Raw genomic sequence first — 25,823 nt, forward strand, 5'->3', positions numbered from 1 at the left:
AACGCAGCCGCAAAGGGGACCGGTTCTGCAGCCAGTGAATGACTGAGCCCATCTTGATAAACTTGGAGCCAGATCAGCCCTCCCACTCCGTCAGGCAGGGGGCAAAAGAGGCTGAAAAACCCTGCCGTTTTGGGGCCCAATTTCACGAGGTCATGAGAGGCCATGACGCCTACCATGACGCCATTAGCGCTGCACAGGCCGAGGTCTTCCATCGGGATGATGGAAGGAGGCAGAAGTCGGACTGATCCAACGTGCCATTAGACTTCCTCTCTGGGGAACAGCGTGTGTCTACACGAACCCTATCCTGGACCGGGGTGGAGAAAGTGAAGAGCCTAGGGTGGGAGAAGTCCCTCTATGTCCCCATCTGCCTGCAGACAGTAAGGGTGTGCCTACATTAAGACCATCCCGAGAGCGTACAGCGCTGCTGCTGGTCGGGCTCTGACTTTCCCCCTTGCTAACCCTGTGACGCCCTTAACTGGCATGGACTGGGACTTTGGGGGCACAAGATGACAGGTATGGAAGGAGATGGAGGCATCGTCCTTTTAAACGCTGGGGCCAAGCCCCGCACCTGGAGGTCTAGATTTATAGGACAACTTTGCCCCGTTAAGACTTCCCAAAGCATTTCTGCAGGTGAAGGGGATGCCTGGACGTCCTGTGGGGGGAGAGGCAGCGGGGATCATCGGGGCTACGTGTTATCTGAGCCCTGGAGATGCCGCTCGGTTCTTCCAGAAAACAGGCTGCAACCAAAATAAGGATTTCTCAGCCAGTCTCTTGGGCAGACACAACTGAGATGGCACTGCCCGGTCCTGACAACGAACCCACCCCACTTCCTTGGGTGAATGCTCCCAAATCTCAGTCCGAGGCCCATCGTGCCAATGGGACTGCGGCAGGAGTGGGATGTGGACTTTAGGCTCCAGTCCCAGAGCTCTACCTCAGGCTTCTTGTTAGGACTTAAAACAACCCTTCCTTGTCCCTTGAGGTGAAGAAGCTTGAAGGCAGGGATCATGTAAACACCGTTAATTAAGGTAGCGAGAGCCAAGCTGCTCTCTGCTTGATGATATGGTGGGTGGAGAAAAGCTCTGAAGAAATCAGTTCTTCTCAGCCCCTGTGGAAATCTGGCACATACTATATAAAACTTGGATGTTTAAAAAGAACCTCCTTTTTTTCCCCTCCATTGCTACTCACGAGGGATCTCTCGCTACTAAAGCACTGACAGCTGGAACCACAGTGGTATCTGCAAAGACGGCATGGTCCAGCTCTTGCGTTTCAAGGAAGGGAGTATAAAAACGGGAACCCATCGCAGAACGTGCGGGAGGTGGCACAGCCGTCCCAAACGGTTACGTCCAGAAGGAAAGGGTCGTTCCCACAGCAGGAAAGGAGCACATTAAAACCCCAAACTTGGTATCAAACTAAAACAGAACAAACAAGGATTCGTTCAACTTTTCAGCACCTACACATTATGTGGCCTCTGTTTGGAAACACTATTCACTTAAACATATCTCAAAGGTTTCAGCAGGCTGTACAAATATGTTTAAGTATGGCTTTCGGTTGTTTCGTTTCTTTAGATGAAGACTGCAACACAGGCCTTGCTTCCTTTACATTCAATACGAATAAGATTCTACATAAAGGCTTTAAAGGACTAAAATACTGATTGCAATAAATATCTGCACGGCCCCCGTCAGCCGATGGAGTGTGCCAATGAAGTGAGGGGAGCAGAAAGGTCTCTGTGAGGCACCGCTGATTGCTTCTAAGTCTACACATATGTCCAGATACCTCCATTAACTGTGCGTTGAAACATCTGACGATGAGCTGCTGTTGCTATTGGTGGTCTGGGCCCTCTTTATGTACAAGTTTAGTAGCTTCATCTGAAAGGGAAGGTGAAAGGGGTTATCTGGAGATCAAACATGCTGGCAAAGGAAGAGTGCACGAGGTTTAGAGGCAATGGGTGCGAGATCCCTAAATTCAGCCCCCTACACTGTGCTTTGTGGGGGAGCAAGGAGCCCATTTGGGGTTCTTTGTAATTCGAGTGAAAATCCACTGATTGGCATAACCAGAAATGCTATTATCAAAATAATAGCTGAGAATGCTGATGAGCAGAAAAAACATCTGGGGGGAAAGCCGGTTTCCATGGAGGGGAAGGACAAAACTCCCATTTAAGAGAGGGGAACAGGGCCGTTTCATCTGTGGATTTTCAAATTAATTCGGGTTGCATTTATGCATGTTCCCGGGCATGACATGGACCCCGCAGTCTGATCTATGCAGGCAGGAGCCCAGGGACCATGCAGAGAGGCGGGGATCTGCTCCCTGGCCTCAGGCTGTGGCCTCGGTTAGGAAAACCTCTGAAGTCTCTGCAATCCGGGAAGCCATGAGCCAGCCCGTGATCGAGGTCAGTACTAATTCAAATTCTTGTGATTTTAAAACAAATGAAAATCTCATCAAAATTCTTAAGAGCTAGTGAAATCATGTGGCTGCTTGTTTCATTTGCCTGGATTAGTAGTATCCAGATATCTGACCAGCTTAGCCCCAGACCCTACACAGACGCATCCATGTGCAAAGCTTTGAACACACAGGTTGGCCGATGGAGTACAGCAGGCTGCCGTGCGAGCTTTAAATGAAGCATGTGAGTCAATCTTTTCACAACCCAGGTTCATAATAAAATGACTGCAGCACTTTCCACTCACGGATCTTAAAGCCTGTTGCGTCTTTGCAGGATGTCGAGCTAAACTGGTTCGAGATTTTCCCATTTTTATAGGGAGGGGAACTGAGAAACAAGTAACTTGTTTGAAGACAAAATAACTTGGTAAACCAGGAACCAAATGCAAGTTTTCTGGCTCTCAGTGCACCCCTAGACATAGACCAGGCTTCCTAGCTATGAAAATCTACTCCACTTCCAAAGAGCAGGCTTGTGTCTTGAACCCAAGAGCTAACAACATGCACAGAGCCATTTCAGAAGCAGCAATACTGAATCTGTTTGAAAAGTTTGGAGAAACCTCAGTTTTGTGGCTCTGTGATGCAGTGACATTACCTGGGCTGTTTAGATAACTTGAGAAGTCAGTTAATCTAAGTCTGCAAACAGACATCTCAGGATAAATCATTTTATCCCAGGACAAAATGCAATTGCACAGGTGTTCTCCTGGGATAAATGCTAAAAAAAAAAAAGCATGCCAGGTACCAATAACTAGTAGTTCAACCTGGGATATTGCAAAAGTATGTCTGAACAGTTATCCCAGGATTGCAGCATTGAATCAATGGCAGAACAGCAGCACAATAGTCAGTCGCACACTGAACCCTGAATAGTTAGGCGGTGTATACACATGACAATCCCGGAATATTTTTCTTCCAGGACAAAATGCAGATGCAATTTATCCAGGGATAAATACAACATCTCTTCCTAACCTAATATTAGGGGGTTGAAGTGTTGTAGCAGCAGCGGTCCAGGAATGTCTGAGAGGTGATGGTTGTGTGTGGTATCTTTTATTGGACCAACTGTATGCTTGGGAGAGAGGCATCAGACAAGTTTTCAGGCACCTCTCTCAGGTTCCTCGGGACAGTTCATCTAATGCCATCCAGTTTCAGAAAACAGCATTATGGTTTTTAAACGAAGGGCACTGGAATTTGGGTCCCTGGCGCTAGCAGTGCAGTGAAGATGAGGCTAAGTGACTGGGCGCGCGTACCGCTCAGCTACCCTTGGTGACAACGCGTAATGGGTCTGCGCGCTGCGCGTGTACCTTGCTTCCTGTGAGCTGGGCGAGGTGGGGTTTCAGCTCTTCTCCGATCACCGAGTAAATCGCCACTAGGCAGAACACGCTTGCTTTACGAACGCTGCTCTCTGTGTTATCGTAACCCTAGAGGGGGAGAAAAGAAAGGATACATATATCAAACAGCTGCTTTCCGGGATCTTTCCAAGTACGTTTCATAATGGGCCGGGGAACACTTCCCTTGCGTGGGGCTACTGAGCCTGCCTCGTGCCAGCAGAATCAGATGGCAGCCTGGTGCCGAATGTCAGGGCCCTTGAAGTAGGCTCCTCACCGTGGCACCTAGGCACTGCAGAAGTGCCATGTGCTGTTATTGCAATGGAGGATTGCGAGGTCTCTCAACACGAGGAGTTTCTGCACGTGATTGCTATTTTGAAATCAGAAAAGGAAACACCATTCGGCTGTGTGTGATGCTGCTCTGCCAGGTTGAAATGACCTGCGTCACACTACTCAATACCTACAACAGAAGGTGCAAGGTGCAGCAGACACTATTTTAGGAAAGCAGATTACCGTGGGGCTGGCACCTCGCATCCCCACCATGCCAGGAGAGACCTCAGACCAGACTTTAGGTCAGCTCAAGCCACTGTTTCAGTTCAGCACCCATGCCATCGTTTATCGACAAGCAGCCCAGACAGCCGCTTCGGCATGCTGCACGCTACTCCTCCGGCTCGGGGTGACCTCTGCTGGGAGAGAGGCTGATAGGATCTTTGGGGAGGACACGGTCCTTTGATACGGCTGCTCGAGGCTTTCCGAGTTCCCCGCTGGCATTTCAACAGCTGCCAGGCCAGTATTTATACAGACAACCCAGTCCAGGGCTCCTCCAGGGAATTACAGCTCGGCTTCCTTCAGGGGAGAGAGCTACTAGCTTCTGGTCACAAAAGCATAATCCCGCTCCCGCTCGACTGATGCTAACGATCCTTGGCAATGCCGGGAAAGCGGTACAGGCTGTGCCACAAGAGCGCTTCTTTGCTCATCTCAGCTGCACGTACAGCCTGGTGCAGCTGCCATGGTATGACTACCCAAGCCAAACTTTTCTAAGATTGGAGGCTGGAGGAGAGCGGAAGTGCCTAAAGACTCCCCGTCACTAGTGCTGGGTGTCTGGTTGTAGCCGTGTTGGTCTAAGGACACAGGCAGGCAAGGTTCTTTGGGTAGATGAGATGTCGCTTATTAGACCAACTAGGTAGTTGGAAAAACTTCTTTGCAAGCTTTTGGGTGCAATCACCCTTCTTCAGTCTAGAGACTCCCTGTGCCCGAAGAAGGGCGAATGCTCTCAAAAGCTGGCAAAGAACTTTTTCCAACTACTCGGTGGGTCTAATAAAAGGTATCACATCTACTCAAAGGACCTTCCCGTCACTGGTGGCATTTCCCAGAGGGGTGCTGCAGAGTGGCTCAGGGCAGACCACTGGCCCCTACCAGAAGGGGCCCAACCCCTGCAGAGGGCTAAAGCTGCCTTGGTAGCATGGGCAGCACCAGAGATGTGACCAAACCACCTGGAGTTCACTTGCCTGCGAACCTCCTCGTATAACACCGCAGCACTAACCTCGAGCCTCTAGCAGAGGGCTCTGCCTTTGAGGGATAAAACCCTGTTCCAAAAGATCTGTATCTGGTAACTCTCAAATTTTGCTTTTTTGGCTGGGAAGGAACCATGCTCCTTGCTGCTGAGCTCTTCAAATGCATATGACTGCATTATATGATTACTAATACTCTGCACTGACTTTAAGGCACCGGATCACTTATCTAAAGAATGACAGGCAACAACCATCTCCTGTCGACAGGTCGTCTTTCTCCCAGAAGGATCCCAGAGGGTTCTTATCAATATCCGAAATGGACTTACATAGTCAGCATAGATTTCCAAGGCAGGATGATGTATGTCTTTAGCCATCGTGTCGACTGCCCATGTAAATCACGAGCCAGGCACACAAAAATTGACATTCAAAGATTTTAGAAGAATAATAAACAATGGATTCTCTTTCCTCTATACAGCCTGTGCAACACGCTGGCTAAACTTGCCTTCAGGTAGGTCTACCGATGCCCGCTATTGACTACTCTGGAAGTCCGTTTCCACCTGTAAAACTCAAACCCGAGACTTTGATTTCCTCTTCCCTAGATGAATGGGCTAAGAAAGCGTCAGAGGTAAAAAAAACAGGTGGTTCTCCATGTTAGCTTGTGGTTAGGTAGACAGCAGGGCAGGGCGGTACCTTTAGACTAACTTGTTCAGAGAGACGTGAGCTTTGGTAGGCTGTGTCAGGTGCTACAAGTGGACTGGCAGATATCAGGGGCACTAAACAGAAACCACTGCTGAGACGGGCGAAGCGAGTTGAAGAGATCAAAGGGGGTTGACAAAGCAGTCAACCCGAGGGTGCGCCCTTGTTTTCCGGCCCTTTGTATTTAAATGACCGTCGTCCTTCTATTTAGTACTCCTGCTCTCTGCATTCATAGCATCTGACGAAGCTGGCTATGAAAGCTCACCTCTCTGAACCTGAAGGGTCATATAGAGAGGATGGAGATAGGCTAGGGCTGTCCGACTGGCATCCTGTGGGCTCCTGCCCAGCTATCACTGCACCCATTGCCCTTGAGACGGCAGTGCCTGGTGTCTCTGGTCTGTACCTGTAACAATCCCGGAATGATATCAGGAAGGAGCTGATGTAAGGATTCCTTCGAGATCCTCTCAATGACTTTCGTCTGCATTTTGATGGCAGCTAAATTAATCGGGTAGTCGGCAGTTTGAATGATCGGACACAGCACTTTGATGCACTGCTCCGGGTGTATGGAACTGGCCAGGGTGGAGGCGGCTTCCTCTGCAGCTCGAACGACCTGGAAAGAAAAAAAAAAAAAAGCAAAATATTGATAGGCTCATGCTTCGCACACATTACAAACCCATTCGTGGACCATGAAGGCTGGCATGGGGACTGGCTGACGCTGCTCCATAATTCATCTCTGTCACGAGAAGGGCATTTCTGAGCATGTGTAGCTCAGGGAACTGGTCACATTTGCCTTCGCTAGCTTTCTATCACAAACAGGCCACAGGCAACAAAAATCAACACCATTGATTCATGCCTTGAACATCTCATTTGACCTCCTACATGACGTAGACCATATATTTCCACCCAGTCAACCTAGGTAACATTCAGATGTCCCTTCTCATCACGCTGTCTGAATGACTCACAGCAATTTATGTACTTATCCTCACGATACCCCTGGGAGGCAGGGCAACGCCACTGCTTCCATTTGTCTGCTTGGGGTTAGACCGTAAGTTTGTGGCATGCTGTCACAATGCAATCTTGGTTTCCTGGGTCCTGAGCTAACACGTTGAGCCCTGGACCGTCCTCTTTCCCATCTTCCATCCAGTTATCCTTGTGCTGGGCCCAAGAACCTGCATTTGGCCAAAGGCCTCCAAGTCTTGACTTGAAGACAGAAAGAAATAAAGAATCCACCAACTTTTCTTGGTGGTTTGGTAAAAAGTGAGCAGGCTGATCCTGCTCACTGTTCTTGACAGCTGCCTAGATGTCTCCTTGAGACAGGGGTGGACCTAAGCCATTCCCAGACATGGGCATCAGTCCCGAAAACCTGGCCCAAAATTGGGTGGTTGTTCGCGGTCTCCAACAAGGCAGCCAAGGATGGGACAATTTCAGTAGCTGTGATGATGCAGAAATTATCTATCCCAACCATGCAGTTGATCCAACAAGGGATACTACCCCAAGAGATCCTTGCCTCTCCAGTTTTACACACAAAATATGTGAGGCCAAGATTTCGTGCACTAGCAGAGGGGGATGCTGTATGCTTTTGGAAGCCAAGAAAGGAAGGGAGAAATAGCAATATTTATTACAAGGGAAATCAAGGGCATTGGTACCAAGGAACTGAACTGATGTCAATGAAACCAGAAGATCATTAAATATCTCTGGATACCTTTAAGAAACACTTGGGTGCTTATCTCCCTGGGGTGATCTGACCTCCTGCCCTGGGGCAGGGGGCTGGACCCGATGATCTCGCGAGGTCCCTTCCAGCCCTAACGTCTATGAAATCTTTGAAATCTTTGAGAGGTTTCCTTTATAAGAAATTAGTTTTTTCTCCTTTTTTTGACACTGCAGCTTTTGATGTCTTCTTTCCCTGCAGCAGAATCAAGCTCACTGTAGCCAATGCAAAAGACTCAGGAGAAGGCTCAGGTATATCTGATCATTAACTCAACACCATCCATAGGCAAGTAAATTTGATATTAAAAAAAACCTATAACGAGCTGGAACCTCTTCATTCAAGGTCTTGCTTTGTGAGGAGCCTGAATGCTTCATTCATAAACGAACGAACACAAAGAGCAAGTAATACATTGGGCAAACAGCAGAGAATTGGACTAGCTTGGTACATTCCTTACTAGAAAAATGACAGGATTTTAGTATACGCCCACAGACAGGCTCTAGACTCATTGGGTGCCTATACACGAGCGGGGAGGATGGTCCAACGTGTGCAATTCCAGTGCGTCAGAGCAGACTCAATTAATCGAGTCTACAAGAGCGTGGCCGTTACCGCGCTCCGGCAGCCTCCCGCGTCTCGTGTATCAGCATCCCCGGTCTTCCAAATGGCAGCGGGGACGCTTTATCTAACGCTCGTTTGACAATAAAGATAAAGCAATAGATAAAGTGCCCCCGCTGCCATTTGGAAGCACGCGGGATGCTGATACACACGATGCTCCGGATGCTTTAATTAGAGCAGCTCTCGGAGCCGCTCTAATTAAAGTGCCCCCCTCCCACTCCAGGAGCACGTGTATAAATTCCCATGAGTCAACAACTAATACACTAACAACTGAACCAAAGTGAACTAAACGTACCCAGGCCCTTTTCCTGCAAGTCTTGTATATATAACCTTTATATCCATACAAAATTGCAGTTTTAGGAACCATTTCATGAGTTAGAAAAAACTTCTGTAAACGACTACTACTGCAATATAGTCAGTGCTATCCTCCACAAAATGAACAACGGGTACAAATGGCTACACAGGATGCATCTGTTTTGGCACTATAATTTGAGAAAGAAGCATCTTTGGGTTAAAACTTCTGGAAATTTCTAACGGCGACCATTTTTTTTTGGTTACCGTTTAGGAAAAAAAACCCAATTCTGGTACTTTGGAGTTGTGGGAAACTTATCACGACATGGCTTGATTTTCTCTGGCATTCATATCATTCAAGGCTATCCTTTTTCATTCTGATATTTTATAGGTCGGTAATTATTCACGTTGACTAGAACTGTGGGAGAGCAGGATTTACGATACTAGGAAGTGCCAAATTAGTTGGTATAGAAACAAGTTTTATTGTACTTAGGCCTCCAATTTTTACAAACAGAAATTGTCCATCAGTCTCCGGGTAGCTGGTCTAATATATTTGCACAGCAGCTGGTTATTTCTCTTGGGTCATTTCTTCATGAAATTATTTACCCCAAGAAAGGACAAACTACTTAAGGCATTTTATGAACCAGACAGCAGCCACTCAGCCTTGCCTGGCTCCCCGATCTGGGAAAGCTGGGCTTTAAAATGAGATTCCAGGTCTTGTGAGATGACATCAAGCAAACAATATCTACATTTCCGCTTTGTTTCTACAAACCGTGCATGAACTGTACGTTCAACTTGAATCATTTGCTAAAGTCTCCTTGATGTCACTGGGGTCCAAATCTGCACTTACGGGCTTCCCTAACTTGGGGGCTTTGCAAACGTGTCGCTCCTTTGCTCCCCTACTACACGTGCATGCACACTAGTTCAAGTGAAAAGCTGCTGCAGGGAATAGGGTACCTTACAGTTTCTGCCAACCAAGTCTGATTTACCAAGACACTCCTCTCTCATTACACCTACGTGGTGTCTGAAGTCAAAATGCTACCACGCTGCATCTCAGGTGACCAAGAGAAGTCACTGGTCCTGGATTCCCTCCAGCCTTCCCTGCACTGTCCAAACTCTGACTCATTTCAACAAGCTCAGGCCTTGGTTAATTGTATGTGCCGTCTTTCACCCGCTGGGCCAAGTCTACATCTGGATACGTGTGGGGAACCCCTATGGGATTAGGTATGGACGGACCTAGTAGACACCCAAGGTAGGGAAACGGACCCTAACATCCGATTCACCCATAGTGGGACACCCCAGCAGAGTTACTACACAAGAGAAAGTTTCCTTATGGATGGATATTGACTCCGAGGTCCGATGGCAAGAAGAGACTAAAATTATACTCGAGTTGGTGACGACGTTTTGCAGTGGGACACAGCCTCATGCACCTCGCAGGCCATATATAACACACACTATCAACAAAACAAGATCCTTTTCATGCAGGGCTTTCTCCTGAGCAGTGGAGTGAACCCACAGGGATCGACGAGAGCCACGTCCACACAGTGGTCCCTTGGCCGTCGGCGACGGCCAAAAGCTCCTGAATTGACAAAAACGCCAAAGCGCACAAAGATAAAGATATGACAAAAATGGTGCCCGTATCTTTATCTTTGTTCACCCACCTTTAAAGAGGATGGCTGGCATGAGCATACAACATCCAGCAACAACTCTTGCTTCTTTGTTGGCAAGTATGGTCTATGGGTCCAGACACCGGGATATTAAAGGAATGGCCTTATCAGACTCTGCTAGAGGGAGCAGAAGGTCAGGTAAAATGAGAAGCAGCGACAGGCCAGTCTTAAAACATGAGACTTTCAAAAAGCAATAGTAGTTAAGGAGTGAGGTCAATAAGGTGTACACAACAAGACTTGGACAACTCTGTGAGATCCCTAATGCAAGATCACACCAGACTGGAGAGGTCCCGATGCTTTGGCACTTGTGAGGTCTTAGCGTTTACGGAAGAGCCGCGTGCAACGCGGGCCGAATGGTTTTACCTCTTGATAATCACGAGCTAATCATGCGATGAGTTGGCTAATTAAATGACATCTGACAAAGGACAAGGGGCCCAAGAATGTGGATCTGGAGGGAACACTGCACTTTAGAGAAGCAGGTTTTTCTCCTTTTTCAAATATTTGCCTTGTTCGAACAACTAAATGCAGCCTGACTTGTGCTGATGTAACCCAAGTGTCTCTGTTGGCAGACTTTGGATGCAGCTCTGACGGCGAGTCACAGCTATTCTCCTCTAGTGCGGTCTCCCAAGGGTGGGTAATGGTTACAACCCCACTACCTTGGGGAGAGCAGCAGGAGCAAATAGAGACCCCCCCCTAGTCTGACAGACAGACTCTTAGCTGCATACACTTAAGGAATACCATATTTCAGTGTATAAGTCAATACAGTGTATAGTTTGACCCCGATTTTCCAGTGTAAAAAGTTAGGATTTTCGTAGGCACGGTGTATAAGTCAGTGCCAGGCTCGACTGGCGTGACTCCACCCCTGCGAGTGGTGCTGCCTGGGCTGAGTGCTGAGCCAGGCCCTGTCGGCTGCAAGCCCAGCCCCACCAGCTCACAGGGGTTGGGGCCAAGCTCAGTGCTCAGCTGGCATGGCCCCATCCCCTACAAGTGGCACCGGGCGCAGCGCTGGCTGGCATGGCCCAGGCAGCGCCGCTCACAGGGGATGGGGGTGCGCCAGCCGAGCACTGAGCTTGGCCCCGGCCCGAGCCCCAGTCCCTGCGAGCTGGCGGGGCTGGGCTTGGTGCTCGGCTGGCATGCCCCCATCCCCTGCAAGCAGCGCTGCCTGGGCCATGCCGCTCACTAGGGACAAGGTGCGTAAGTCAAGGTTGGATTTTAAAAGTAGAAATTGGTCTTCAACCCTTGACTGATACACCATGAAATAAGGCAGCTTTGAAAGCAACAGGCCTGCTCGACCCTCGGAGCAGACGCCAGCAATGCCTCCTGATGGCAGCAAGATGCAGGTGGAAACTGCTGCCTACACGTCTGCTGAAGCTGGAATGCTCTTATAACGCTAATGTGCACTGGTGCCATCGACACGTTTACTGGAAGTGACTGGTAACTACTTGGACCATAACAACCTCTACCCTTCAGCTTGGGTGTACTGCATATTAAAAGCAATCAGAATTTTTTTTTTGTTTGGTTGAGAGAGAACCAGCCCAGGACAACCAGGCAGGCAGCCCGAAAACCGCTTTGTCAGCCTGTCCTGCTGTGCTCTGACATCCCACGATGTCCTGGGCTGCTCCCATCAATGTTACCCTACCTCGGTGCTGCAACAAGCAGCTAGCCTGGGCTAATCTGCTCTGGCTTGATACCTGGCAGTTCTCTAAAAGCTCTGGATGCAGCGTAGCAATCCAACCTGCGAGTGTTATACAGAAAACTGCACTGTGAAAACCTGAAAGATGACGTATTTGAGGTTTCCTGTAAGGCAGAACCCATGTTCCAGATCCCACTGAAGTCACCAACGCGATGAGTGCTGGGGGGCCCTTGAGCAAAGTGGGATCTCTGCACTTATACAAGACTTCTTGCTAGATGGCAAGCTCTGGCCTGAGAGTCCAGCCAGTGGCGCTGTTCCTCCTGGGGTAGTTTTCCTGTAGGGTGCAAAGAGTACACCGGCCAGGACCCAAACCACAAAGGGTTTTGGAAATTAAGACTAATTTTAATTTTATTATGAAACAAGCAGGGCGCCAGTGGAGTTCACCAAGTAGACGGGGCGGCTGCTTTAAGCCCCGGGTAGAGCGAATGTCAGTAATCCAACCTGGAGGGGATGAAAAGCTTACCAAAGCATAGCAGGGCCAGTCCTCTGCCCTGCAGGGTTTACAGTCTCACTTGGGAGCAATACAAGCAATTAAGAATTAGGTGCGAGGGCACAAAAACAGCCCAGAAAGGGCGATGGTAAGGAAACAACGTGAGCTTTAATGGGGATTTGAAGGAGAACATGCTACTTAAGCAATGGAAAGAGGGAGGCTGTTTCATGCGTTAGAAAAGCAGAGGGAATGTAAAGGTTTGATGCGCGATATACCTTAATCTGTCCTAACAGTCCTGTTCTCCTTCAACAATCTGCATTTTATGGGAACAGATGCAGACTGCAATCCAACTGTGGGACAGTTGGCTTTTAGCGGCTGTGTACCAGGCCCCTGTCTGAACGTGCCACAGCTAGACTGGTCAGTCATTTAAAATACACCCTGGTCACCATCATGAGTTTTGAAGTGCTGCCACAGGATGACGCATTTGCTGAAAGAGTCTCGGTATGATGCAGGAACAAAGCTGGATTAATATTTTAAATGACACACAATTTTAGAGCTGTCTTCTAGGGAACAGGCTCATCAGCTGCGCTGGTCTGCAGAATCGGTTCGGCAGAGATCCCTTCCCGAGTGTGACACTGAAAAAGATGTTCTGTAATATATTTCCCAAGAAAACCAGGGATTTCTGTTTTAATGTACAGGCAAATATACACGGGTTTCCTTTACTTGTAGAAAACAGAGGCCAAAGCAATGTCACATCAGTGGTATCAGTTATGGCAGACAACAACATTTCTCTTGACTTAGTTATGGGTGAGTAAATTTACTGGAACAAATGGGTTAATATTAACTAATTGGGAACAGAAAGATTTTTTTGCCCCCAATTAACTCCAAGCAAAAAAGTGATAAAAATCACCAAGCAATAATACTGCCAACATCATACTTCTCTGAGCACTAAAGGGTAACTAAAATTAAAAGCACTGACATGTCAAACGCTTAATAATTTGCTATAATTAAAGTAACAATGAGTCCACTTCTAATTTTGCACTGACGTACAACAACAGTGACTGCATGCGAGTCAATGGTCGGGCACTGGTAGAAAAATAAGCTAAAGCAAGAAACCATAATCAAACCTAGCGTCTTTAATCTTCTGCCCGGATAAACATGGGCAAATCTAAAGCTGGCTTTTACTACTTCGCATGCACAGGGAGCAGGAATAAGGGTGCCTAAAGTACAACCATGCTGTCATTTTGAAAGCTTCACCTTGGGTGCTTCTACGTGTGCAATTAAAGTGACGCAATATACTCCAGAGCAATTTGAGCCAGAGTAACTGTTCCCGGGTGCAGCATCTACATGTCCGTCCAGGACAGCAGCAATTTGCACCAGGCCAGAGCAGCCCCAGGCTGGCAAGGGTCAGCCCTGGGCTCCGGGTGATGGCATTGGGTGACAGAGGGGCTGACAGGGGCACGAGCGTCAGACACGAGTCTGGCCCCTTGCTGACTGCGGCTACGGTCACCATCTACGTGTGCGTTTCATCACATGGAATTACGCCATCATAAAATAATACTGTCCCCAACAGTACTATCTTATGGCAGAGTTAATTCGTTTACTGTGCTCTAGTGCTGGCGCATGTGTAGCCGGTGATGCTTTACTGGGCGTGTCTACATGAAATGCTACATTGCCATAGCAACAAGCTAGCTCATCGCTATGGCGATGTAGCATCAGTGAGCACGAACCATGATGCTGCCAGTACTGTGCAGTAGAGACCCTGTTACCAGACCTGCATTGCAAAACTCAGCAGTGGGTGCGTCTATACGAGACAATGCGCAAAAAACAGTCCACTGCACATCAGCGTGGCGGGCAAAGCCTGTGCTAATGCACCAACGCGCAGTAGATTTAGTCTAGTGCGCGGTAGCGTCACAAAAAAAAAAAAAAGGTTCATCTGTGCTAATGCGCAGCTGCGCTGATTATGGCACATTCAGTTAGTACCTATAACGGCAGGTACTAAACTTAATGCGCTGTAATTACAGCGCATTAATGAACGTGTAGACGTGCCCACTGAATATAACCTAGACCTCAAGGTACTATGGGAATTTGTGACCCTTTGGCCCAGGGGTAAGGGTTGGACCAATGGAGCCCTACTCAAGTGGACTCACGATTATATTTTCATGGACTTAACCAAGCCAGCAACCAAGTCTGCAGGTAGAAATACCTAGACCAGTTTTCAATCTGTGGTCCGTAGACCCTGAGGGTCAGTAGACTACATCTAAGGAGTCCACGAAAGGTGACTATGATTTCATAGACTTTCATTGACTTTCATAGACATCAGGGCTGGAAGGGACCTCGGAAGATCATCGAGTCCAGCCCCCCGCCCAAAGGGCAGGAAGTCAGCTGGGGTCATAGGAGCCCAGCAAGATAAGCATCCAGTTTCATCTTGAAGGTGTTCAATGAAGGCGCTTGAACCACCTCCGGCGGCAGGCTGTTCCAGACCTTGGGGGCTCGGACAGTAAAGAAATTCTTCCTTATGTCCAGCCTGAAACGATCTTGAAGTAGTTTGTGACCATTCGACCTCGTCATCCCTTGGGGCGCTCTGGTGAACAAACGTTCCCCCAGATGCTGGTGGTCACCCCTGATAAACTTGTAGGTGGCCATCAGATCACCCCTGAGCCTGCGCTTTTTCAGGCTAACGAGCCCCAGGGCTCTCAGCCTGTCATCGTAGGGTCTGCTTCCCTGACCTCTGATCATGCGCGTGGCTCGTCTCTGGGCTCTCTCAAGCATCATAATGATTGATTGATTTGATTGATCATATATATTTGATCAATCAAAAGTATGTGAATACCCACATCTACAATTCAAAGGGGTCCGCACCTCCATTCAAAAAATGTTTAGGGATCTGCAAATGAAAAAGGGTTGAAAACCACTGACCTAGAGCATTTTCCATTACTCAGAAACATCGTGGGAACTTGCAATCGTGACTTCATGAATACTGATGCTCTTGCAAATTGCTGAGAAGTGTGGCTACGCCTACAATGAGTGACACCGTGGTTCTCACAGACCATTCAGCAGAGAGGCCCAGGGGATTAGCAATGGACAGTGGCAAAACGAACGTCTCCTAGTGACGGAGCCTCTAATAAACCCTCCACAGGGAGCAGGAGAAGCAACACATCATTTGTATTTGCACATCTGCTCAGAAGAACCAGCCTGTAAGAGGGGCTGGTGCTTGGTGGGGCAGGACCATCGCTCCTTCTCCCTGCACAAACCACTCCAACCCCAGAGGCATTACCTAATGCTCCTGTGCAAGACGGCTGTTATTTGTCCCTAAGCGTTATGGAAACATGCCTGCAGCATCCTGTTACCTGATTATATACAAAAAGGTCTGTGTTGCAGATGTCTGCAAACTACAGGCTCCATCCTCAGTCTGTGACTAAAGATGCTATCCATAAAATGCTGGTCAAAGTCACGTAAGCACAACCAGAGGGGTCAGCTTCTTCCAGGAAAGCACTTATGCTAGTACTCTTCTTCCTGTAGAAAAGACCAAAATTCTGGCTTCTTCAGTCCCAACCCCCCTGGACTGCCTTTACTTTTATGACTAAAATGACCTCGTATGCTTTGAACGTGTGCAAAACACCTGTGCCCGAAAGCCAAAGAAGCTTTCCGTGTCACAAGCGCATGCAAGAGGCAGGTGAAAACCTAAAAGTGTGAAACGTCAAAACGTAAATGCCGCCCTCTGTTTTGACGCCGACTGCCAGTGACACATGGGGAACAAGCCCCAGGGGGCTTTAGAGACAAAGGAAAAAATATTTAAGAAGGGCGCTGCTTGAGATGGCAGCTTTGTGTGTGAGCTCTTGGAGTAGTTTCAGAAGGAATAAATACAAGGGCACTGAGTCAAGGTGAGATGAGTAGCATGTAACCAGGAAAAACCTGCCAATAAAGGCACTCCCTCTAGAACAAAATGTTTTGTCCTGCTGCTTTATCAGGAAATCAATTTACAATTGCTACTTATTACCCGGTACAAAAAAACGACAGCAGGGAGGAGACGCGTTAATTCAGAGAGAGGAGGAGTAAGCCTAAAGCTGTCGTGCTGATTTATCAAAAGCCTACATGTTTCCTGGCTTCGCTTTACAGATGTTGGTCATACATTTAGGTATTTTCTTGTCTCCCACTATCATTTCAAACAAGTGGCACAACTTTCTGCTGCATCCAACAAAATACTTCTGCATCAGCTACCGGATCCCTTGCGGAAGCCTGATCTGCTTGATGACCTTCTCGTGGCTTGATGATCTTTGATGACCTTTCTCAAGGAGAAGTATGGGTAGCTGAGGACAGCTCTGTTTTTCCCCTTTCTTTTACAAAGGCCAAATCTTACCATGCTTGATTTCTGGGCTAGCTGTGCCCAAGCGCAGTGCTCAATTAGCTCTGGCCCCGTTCAGCTCCGTTTGAAAACCAAAGCTTACAGAAACACAGGCGTGTCAGGGAAGTCATTTTTGGGGATTTGCTCTACGTGCTTATTGTGACCGGTGGAGGAAAAATCTGCTCCTGGCAGCTAGAGTCTCACATAAATGCTTCCCGCTTCAGGGATTTCACTGGGACAATTTCTTTTCTGTTCAGTCATATACAGAAAGGGCTAACAAAGAGTAATAAGTGAGGCTCAAACCCCAGTCACCTAAACAAATGGCTGTGTGCACCCTGGCGTGGTGCACGCTGGTGTATAACGATGTGCTGAACAACACAGCTGGGACGTGATGGATACTTGCTGCTGCAGCTTCCATGCGGCATCTAGTGGGCAGGACTGAAAGGGCACTCAATAGTTCATTTCCTGACCTTGCCCCTCCCTTGCTGTCCATTTTCTGATGTTCATTCACCAATTTGTTGCCTGCTTTTAGCTTCCCTGTCCTTACAGTCGTGGACAGGCACGAGAGCCTTAGCATGAAGTATGTGCCATTTCCTATCACACCTTGCAACTTGGTCCTGGGTGAAGCCTACACCTACCACCACACTCCACATCCAGTTCTGCTTTCCGGTTTTCTCTTCCATTGCAAGCATACAGAACCGCAGCACAGAGGTGTAATGTGGAGTATTTCTATTGTCATGACAGGCCAGTTTGTTTCCTTCATAAACCCTGAACACATCACTTGGCATTAGGCTTTACTAAATGCTTGTTTTATTTCGGGGGACAAAGAGAAGCAGAAGGCTTACCTCTTTGTGGGAATCCTTATGCGCTTCCAGTGTTTTCATGATGGTCAGTTCGGCGTAGTTTTTAAACCTTGCTGGCTGATTCCTTAATATCTCCCGCAGTACTCTTAAGGCCAGGGCTCTTATCGAATGCTGAACCAAAAAGAAAGACAAGTGGGAAAGGAAGTTGCTTAACCTGAGGATCCTTGTTTGAGAGAAATTCTGCAGGCAGCTGTGCCAACGAGCATTTGGGGGCTGGACGCCATGATCTGTAAGGTCCCTTCCAGCCCCTAACAACCATGAAACTATGAAACACTTTCTGCTGATTTCTATTCTCTATGACTCTACTGGCATTGGCAACTGAGAGCAGAACTGGTTCACAGCTTCACTGTGTGATGGTTCAGACAGACCGGTTGCATTCGCACTGTTGGAGAAGACAATCAGAACAAGGTGAACATTTGTGCAGGTCCACTAGCTTACTGGAGAAGAACACACGTGTACTGTGAAGGACTCTCAAAGATGCTCAGAGTACCTACCTTTGTTACAATTTTTGTTTACTGGAGTTCATTAAATTTGATCCTCAGCTCCATCCTTAACATGGCAACTCAAAGACATGTTTCAAATACTGAACCAATAAACCTCCTTTTTGGTTTTTCGTTAGTGCTTATGGAAATCGCTTGGATGGCTCCATGCCTTCAGTTAATGTATCCAGAGCTCATGGACCCTTTTATATCAAAAGTTCATTATCAAAAGGAATATTACAACAACTGCTGAAAATACAGAACTGCTGTAACCAAGTTACGGGCTTCCAGCTGCTTTGAACCACATCTGTAACTTCAGCAGACAGGTATGCAGTTCAGCTAACTCCAAACCGAACCCTTTAAAGTACATCCTGATTATTTGCTTTCACCAATGTGATTTACATGCTAGCCCAATTTATTTCACTCCGCTCTCACACTGGTCTTCCTATCTTCTGAAACATCTCTGAGACTATGTGCTTACGCCACAAGCAGCTGACGCTTGAATTGCAAACAATGATTGGCAAAATGTCTACCACAAACTTAAAATATACTTTTGAAGCAGGCCAATTTTATAAATGGGGAACAGATTTGGGAGGACTTGGCATGTTTTATTATTGATCATAACCAGCGCACAAACGATACTGGGCTAGATTTGGAAATGCCCCAATAACTATACAATTACTTGCACATGGCATTCAGGTCATTTAGATGATTGTGGATTTGATCTGTAGGTAAAACCAGTCCATACCAGTGATCTAGACAATGGATGTAAATCCCTGTAAACAGAAAACTGTCTCATGGCATGGACTCCTGACTGATGTAAAGCTGAAGGCTTAGCCTTGAAATTATATTTTTGGTCAGATATCATCTAATAAAAACCTCTGGAAGCAAGTGCTATGTATATACAAATCCTCACGTATACCACTGCAATCTAATGCCTTGCCCATTGTTTTCCTTTGTCAGTTCTAACTGGGTTCATCAAGAATTTTCTGAGTTTTTTTGTTGGGAGATGCCAATTTGTCAGAAACAAAAAAAAAAAAAGTTTCACTTTTGAGACAAAAGTTCTCACTGGGAAGTGTTTTCAGGTGCAGAAGGGAATTTCTTGTCACGAGTGAGCACCGTCCTCAAATTGCCAATAGCCCGGTAAGTGTCCACGCCACCCGGCCATGGATTTAGTCTTGCCCTCCCTATTAGAAGACAGGGAGACACCCCAACCCTGCAAAATCTAACAGCCAGTACATAATGTGCTCACCTCAGATGCTGGAGACCCAGGGTCAAGTCTCTGCTCTGCCTGATTTTGAGCAGAGACATGGACCTGGTGTCCAATACGTATTATATATTGGATATATATTGGACACCAAATCCAAGTCGCTGCTCTGAATCAGGCAGAGCAGAGACTTGACTCTGGGTCTCCAGCTTCCGAGGTGAGCGCATTAACTACTGGTTGTTAGATTTTGCAGAGTTGGGGTGTCTCCCTCTCTAAGAGAGGGAGTGTGTGTGTGTGGATATACATGTATAATATAAGTGTGTGTGTGTATACACATGCACGCACACGCACAGAGTGACTGGCCAAACTGCCAGGCATCAAGCTATCCTGAGGCAGGTCCCTCTCTTTCTCCAGTTTTTCATGAAGGTTGCCTTCATGCAGAAAAGGAATGGGACAAATCTTTGTAAACTGTTTCCTATCAAGCCCTGCCTATTATTATTTTTAGCTGCTATCAGTACAATATTCTAGATACAGAAGTCAGAGGTTTCAGGACAATTCAAAATTGCCAATGAACGGGGCATCTACATCCTCTTTAAGTGCAGAAAGAGAGAGGCAGATAGACTTATGGGGAAGGATGCCATGAAGTACTGGGTACCCATGACTGTGCCACGGCTGCAATAACACGGACAACTGGCAGTGAAAAGAAAGTGATGCGTAACAACTAAATGCAAAGTCAACATCTTACATCTTTGTCGCCCAGAGTTTCTAGCAGCAACAGCAAAATGGTTTTGAAATGTTCCTCCCACACTCCCAGGTTATCTTCTCGGGTGATCTTTAGCAATTCGAGCAGGGCTCCTTTCCGTTCTTCCACTCGCTCGTTGTGATTCGACAGTTCTTTCAGAAGATCAGCCACCAAATCAGAATGGTCAATGGGTACTTCTAGGACAAATAAAAGCAGGTCACTTTCACAGGAAAAAACCCCTTGATTAAAACTTCTGATTGTGCTCAAAGCATAACGGGGGTTACAAGAAATAACGGCCACAAGCTAGCAGAGAGCAGATTTAGACTGGACATTAGGAAGAACTTCTTCACAGTTCGAGTGGTCAAGGTCTGGAACGGGCTCCCAAGGGAGGTGGTGCTCTCCCCTACCCTGGGGGTCTTCAAGAGGAGGTTAGATGATTATCTAGCTGGGGTCATCTAGACCCAGCACTCTTTCCTGCCTATGCAGGGGGTCGGACTCGATGATCTGTTGAGGTCCCTTCCGACCCTAACATCTATGAATCTATAACGGTCTGCCAAAGTCATCAGGTAGGGCGTGACTTAGATCGGGCAGCTCCAGGAAGAAGGACAACTTGGACATACTCCAGAACTTGACCCTAAATTTATAAAAAAAAAAATCATACATTTGTAAAAAGGTTTTGATCAACTATGGACAGACATGGATTTCATTTCATCCAGTTCTCTATGGCTGATTGTGTAAGATTAGGTTGGCCATCTTCTGTGTTTGTCTGACAGGGCAACCTCAACTGTCATGCCGTTGGGATCTTTAGATGGTACTTCCCCTGCCCACCTACACCCAGCAAAGCAGCACCGCTGTGATGCAATTCCACCCCAGTGAATCAAGTCCTCTTGCACTGTGGCAGGCTAGCTTTCAGGGCTGGCCATTAGGATGTCCCAACAAAACTGCATTTGTGCCATATATATGGGACACATGGCAACCCTGTATTTGATACCAGGCGCCTAAAAAGCAGGGTTGAAACAAGATCATCCCATTTCTAGCATCTCTTCAGGCCTGTTCTAATATACAACTGTCTGTGCAACTTTTAAAGTATGATCGGAAACAAAGAAGGAAAAGATAGCAATAGTGGAAAGACTCTCAATGGTTTGTTAACAGACTTTTTGTTTTATAGTGAAAGAATTATTTCTGGAAATGACTGTTTATTATACCACTCCTGGGATGTAACTCATTTCCAATAACCCATTTTCAACTTCAACATTTCCAAACAATTTAGTTTCTTAAGAGATATAGCACACACACACACACACACATGAATCCTATTCCCTATATTAGGAAACGTTACATAGTAAAACAAATTATCATATTTTCCAGTAAACGCATCATCTCCATTTCAGTATCACAGCATTTCATGCAAAATTTTACCTTTGGTTCTGCATAAGATATGCTGCACGTTGGAGATGCAAGATGTGGCCTGTGGGCCTTGGGTAGGCCCTGTGTGCTGTATACAACGCACGCCAGTCCTAGCCCCACATGTTGCATACAGCACCCGCACCAGACCAACCCTATGTGCTGGATCCGGCACACGTGGCCGGTCTGTGCGTCTAATCTAGCCCAGGGACTGGCCCTCCACTCCTCATCTGGCCCCCTGGGCAGATCAGTTTGATACCCCTGCTGTACATTTAGCTAAAACAGCAGTTTCAGAGTTGCGTCCCACAACAATTTAAATAGGGAAACACACAAACTCAGAACAAAAGGCACTGCTTGTGAATCCACAAAGCAAGCGATACCAACCATCCCGAAGCTGATCCATGTCATCGTCGAACACGGCCTCCTTCAGAGCGGTCTTGTCATAGGTGTTGATCGTGTCTGAGTAAGGGTAGGGATTGTACTCGCGAGCTCGGGGCCCCGAAAAGGCGCGTGGAGGCTGGGTATTAAGTAGCGAGGTTTTGTTATCGAGAGCCATCCTTCCCCCTTCCACAACGTCGCTGCCTCCACGTACGTCGCTGGCGGGAGCAGCTATTCCGCCATCTCGAGACACCTGAAGGGACAAGGTAGGAGACAGAAAGAAGTTCACGGTATTTTCTTCAGTGACTCAAGGAGATTGGATCCTTTGAGAGTCAATCCCAGTATCCACTAAAAAAAAGACAAATCACTAATTTTGCATGCAATTCTTTCAGTTGCTTAAGATGAATTCAAAATGTATCTTTTCATTACTTATGCGACTCTTCCTGTTCCAAAAGAGTCCCCTCGGTGAAAATTTGGTCATGGAATAACATACCTAGTTACATCAACCGCTCTACGTTTGCGCAGATCCCTGCAACTTGGTGAAAACCGGCAAAAGAGAGCTCAGGTGCATGCATTCGTGGAAACAAAACTGCCACGGTAGCAGCTGAAACTCGGACAGGATTTCATAGACATTAGGGCTGGAAGGGACCTCGGGAGATCATCGATTCCAGCCCCATTCCCAGTATGAGGATTCCCAGTAAAGGTGGGAACCCAACTCTGAAAATTAGCATCGGGAAATCCCAGCCTCCACTGCCTAGGGAAGATCAGGACCCGGCTGTAGCATGACGAACGCAATTAATGTCAAAAGCGTATGTGATGGTGACTTTAAAAGGCAGGTTTAAAATACAATCGAATGACACTGCACCACCCTCAATTTGTCTTTACTCCAGCCAAGAGTCCCAAACATAATCTACAGGACACCTGTTCATGTTAAGGACTGATTAGGCATCTCCTTAATGCTGAAGAGCACCTTGAGCCACAAGTATGTCCATGGAATCACTCTTCAGCGACTCGGGCAATAAGCTCATCCTGAACTGTTGTATTTATATATGAAAATACTACTAGTTGGGAGGGAAACATTCCCTGAATTTTAAGATCTCTATCTTACTTCTTCTGTTTTAAATTTTAATATGCAAACCAGCATTGAGCAAAGCTGAGGGTGGGAAATCAAGCACTAGCTTAAATATGCCTTATTACGTCCAAACTCCCAGTGAAGTCCAGATAAGCAAATGCCACAAAGTCAACTGGAGTTTGAAGGTAAAGGACTGTACAATTTGGCCCCATGAGTTTAAGGAAAAATACTGATGTGTGGAACAACACCTCTTTGCCAAAGGAGGTGTCTTCCTTGTGTAAAAAAAAATTCCAAAACAGGACAATACACCAGTTAAACCAAAGGTATTTTTGATCTTACCTAGAGCCTCACGAGATTACCAGAGTACTTACAATGTCACAGTCTTTCTTTCCATCACGTTTGATTGGTTCATTCAGATCCTCTTGGCTCCGGAAACTAAACTTTTCAATAGCCTCCGTGACGCCGCGAAGCGAGCTGTAGATTTCATCGGAATTTAGGTTCTCCGTGTCGTAATCCAGCATGCTAGAGATCAAAGGCATATTAAGTGTCACATGCCAAAGTGTCGACTTCTGACCTTGAACAACAAAATGACCCATTGGAAAGGGATGATTTGGCGTCCCATTCCCAGCAGTGAGTTGGAACAAGACATGGGTGGGATCTAGGTGGACTTGGGGGCTGATTCTTCTCTCACCTTGGTACAAATCCGATGAAGCTTTGAAGTCAACTGAGTTACACAGATGTAACTAAGAAGGAGAGTTAAGCCCACTGCTGGTAAAAACAAATGTGCTAGCCTGTATATCCAGAAACCTTACCCGCTCGGCACAGATTTATGGCACTGTTAGTAATAGTTAAAAAAAAAAAAACCTAAAGAAACCAGCAATGAAAATGAGCACACACAAAGTGGTGACGTTTGATGAATGTATAAATGAAATGTATTTTTACTTTTAAATGTCATATTAAAAGTCATCTCAAATCTTTCACGTCAATGAATTCAAGTGTGTAAGAAAAATTTAAGCTCCGAGGGAAGACCTACCTAGGCATAAAACTTAAACTACATGTTTTAATGCTCATAGTTAAAAAATCCAAATACCTGCATGAAGAGCTAATAGCAAAGTAACGCTGTTGAAGATAAGGCTGGAGAAACTGAACACTACTGAAATCAGGCTCTTGGGCCTAAGCCACCAGATCTTTCGAACTTCCTCCCTCCTGCCAAGGCGTATAGTTTGGACTTCCTTACGGAGCAACTTAAAATTGCATTGTTTGGAGTTCCACCAGAGACATTTCTAACAGACGAGGGAAGAAGGTAAAACAGATGTATGAAGACGGGTGCTCTGACTTGCTTAGAAATTTTTTTAAAAAATAAGAGTTAAAGCAGGACTCTCTTCTATCCAGAGGAAGAGACGCCGAGGTGCATCAACAGAGCGTCTCCAAAAGTCTCTCGTAGAAAAGGAGGCGCTCGGCAAAGGAGGGCTCCAAAAGGAAGGAGTCAATACACTGAACGATTAAGGGACTTGGGCTCTGGATACATAACACGCACAGACTTCCAACGCAGGTGGCTTTGTGTCTGCGGACAATTTGGGAAGAGATGCGATGGTTTAGAGGATGAGGCACAACGTGGAGGATTTGCGTCGTTTTTGCACAAAACGAAGGGATTGCCTGTGGCACGGACGACCCGAGACATGGGACGCCTCTGCTGAACTGTGGGCACCCAGCCAATCTTTCTTTAGAGACAAGTAAGATTTTAATCATCTCGAATGCCTTCTTCCTCCTGGAAGAGACTCAAGAACATCAGACAAAGGCTCAGATTTAGGCCCTGATTCTTTTGGGATTAAACGACACTGTCTATGGCTGTCATCCCTGGCGCTTGGTCAAGACACTCGCCCTGCAGCAATGGCACAAGCACTGGTACCGGCACTGAATGTACGCCATGCATGCTGGCAAGGAACCCAAAAGACAACTCCCGAACTCTAAATATTAAACAACCTCTGATCTGTCAAGGCAAGATCTGTCTGGAAAGAAAAGGAAGCCACTATAACAACAGCCTGGGAGCGGGGAACTCAAGCTGCCTACGAGGCTTTCAAAGTTGTGAAACTGCAGATGTCTCAGGCTAAGGAATGGCAGTCGGTGATTAAAATGACCCTAGGTGCAATCAGAGGAGCAGGACATCGCAGGTCTTTGGCAGCTCCACGGTGGTTATCAGACGGGAGACAGGCAAAACGCCCTTGCTATCAGCTTTTAAATACTAATTTGAATTCATTTCAAGCCCCTTTCGACTAAAGGTGGCCGGGAGGTTTTACAAACAGCAGTTACATGAGCAACAAAACAGCCCGCAGCATATATCCATGTTGGTATTATTAAAATACACATTTTACCAATAGAATAAGCAGCCACAAAGTGGCTACGTGACTTGTGAAGGTCACAGTCAAAACCGCGGCAGGATCAAGAACAGAAGCTTTGGGATCCTGACTCCCAGTCTTCTCACGCAATTACAGCTCCTCCCCCGACTAACACAAAGGGCCACATTTTTCCCTTCCGGGTGCACATATATTTCCTGATTAAGGTGTATTTGAAGGTAGAATTTAGCTTAACGGTGACAAAACCGTGTATGATAACTAATCACCTCCCAGAAAGGAGATCAATGTAAAAGAGACTTTGCAACATCCAAGCAATTAAGCAAGATGTGAATAAAAGGAACGGAGATCTTTGCGAAGGCTTGTGGTTTGGAGGATTATTCAAGACACAATGAAATTAAAAAAAAAAAAATCACTCTTATGAAATATTAAAAAAAAAAACCAAAACAAACCACTGGCTTCTCAAGTCACATGCCAAGCATGAACCTGTGCAAGCGATCTCACGATGGGAAAGAATCGGGTTGCATTTCATATCAAAAGCAGCCTCTACATATGAACGCACACATCGATCTGTTCGCTGGTACATGTGTGATTGTGTATTGTAGGGAGCGCGCGATGGAAA

The 25,823-nt window shown here is 46.7% G+C and overlaps 1 protein-coding gene across 11 annotated transcripts in view; it reads right to left on the reverse strand.

Annotated features, from left to right (window-relative positions):
- Positions 1 to 6: 6 nt before the first annotated feature.
- The window catches only part of CLASP1 (cytoplasmic linker associated protein 1), a 251,743-nt gene continuing 225,926 nt past the window's right edge, over positions 7 to 25,823 (reverse strand). For 7 of the 11 annotated variants that reach the window (XM_025209361.1, XM_025209362.1, XM_025209356.1 and 4 more), the window contains 7 exons: positions 23,222 to 23,372; positions 21,785 to 22,031; positions 20,000 to 20,193; positions 17,551 to 17,679; positions 6,363 to 6,569; positions 3,729 to 3,845; positions 7 to 1,865 (listed from right to left, as the gene is read on the reverse strand). In XM_025209361.1, the coding sequence (XP_025065146.1) occupies positions 1,779 to 1,865; positions 3,729 to 3,845; positions 6,363 to 6,569; positions 17,551 to 17,679; positions 20,000 to 20,193; positions 21,785 to 22,031; positions 23,222 to 23,372 (1,132 nt within the window). In that variant the 3' untranslated portion in view covers positions 7 to 1,778. Of the gene's footprint in view, positions 1,866 to 3,728; positions 3,846 to 6,362; positions 6,570 to 17,550; positions 17,680 to 19,999; positions 20,194 to 20,487; positions 20,631 to 21,784; positions 22,032 to 23,221; positions 23,373 to 25,823 lie in introns of those variants that run through there. The other 4 variants (XM_014521987.1, XM_025209360.1, XM_025209363.1 and 1 more) reach the window with 3 other exon arrangements.

Source organism: Alligator sinensis, unplaced genomic scaffold, assembly GCF_000455745.1.
Source record: "Alligator sinensis unplaced genomic scaffold, ASM45574v1 scaffold1133_1, whole genome shotgun sequence".
Lineage (NCBI taxonomy): Eukaryota > Metazoa > Chordata > Crocodylia > Alligatoridae > Alligator > Alligator sinensis.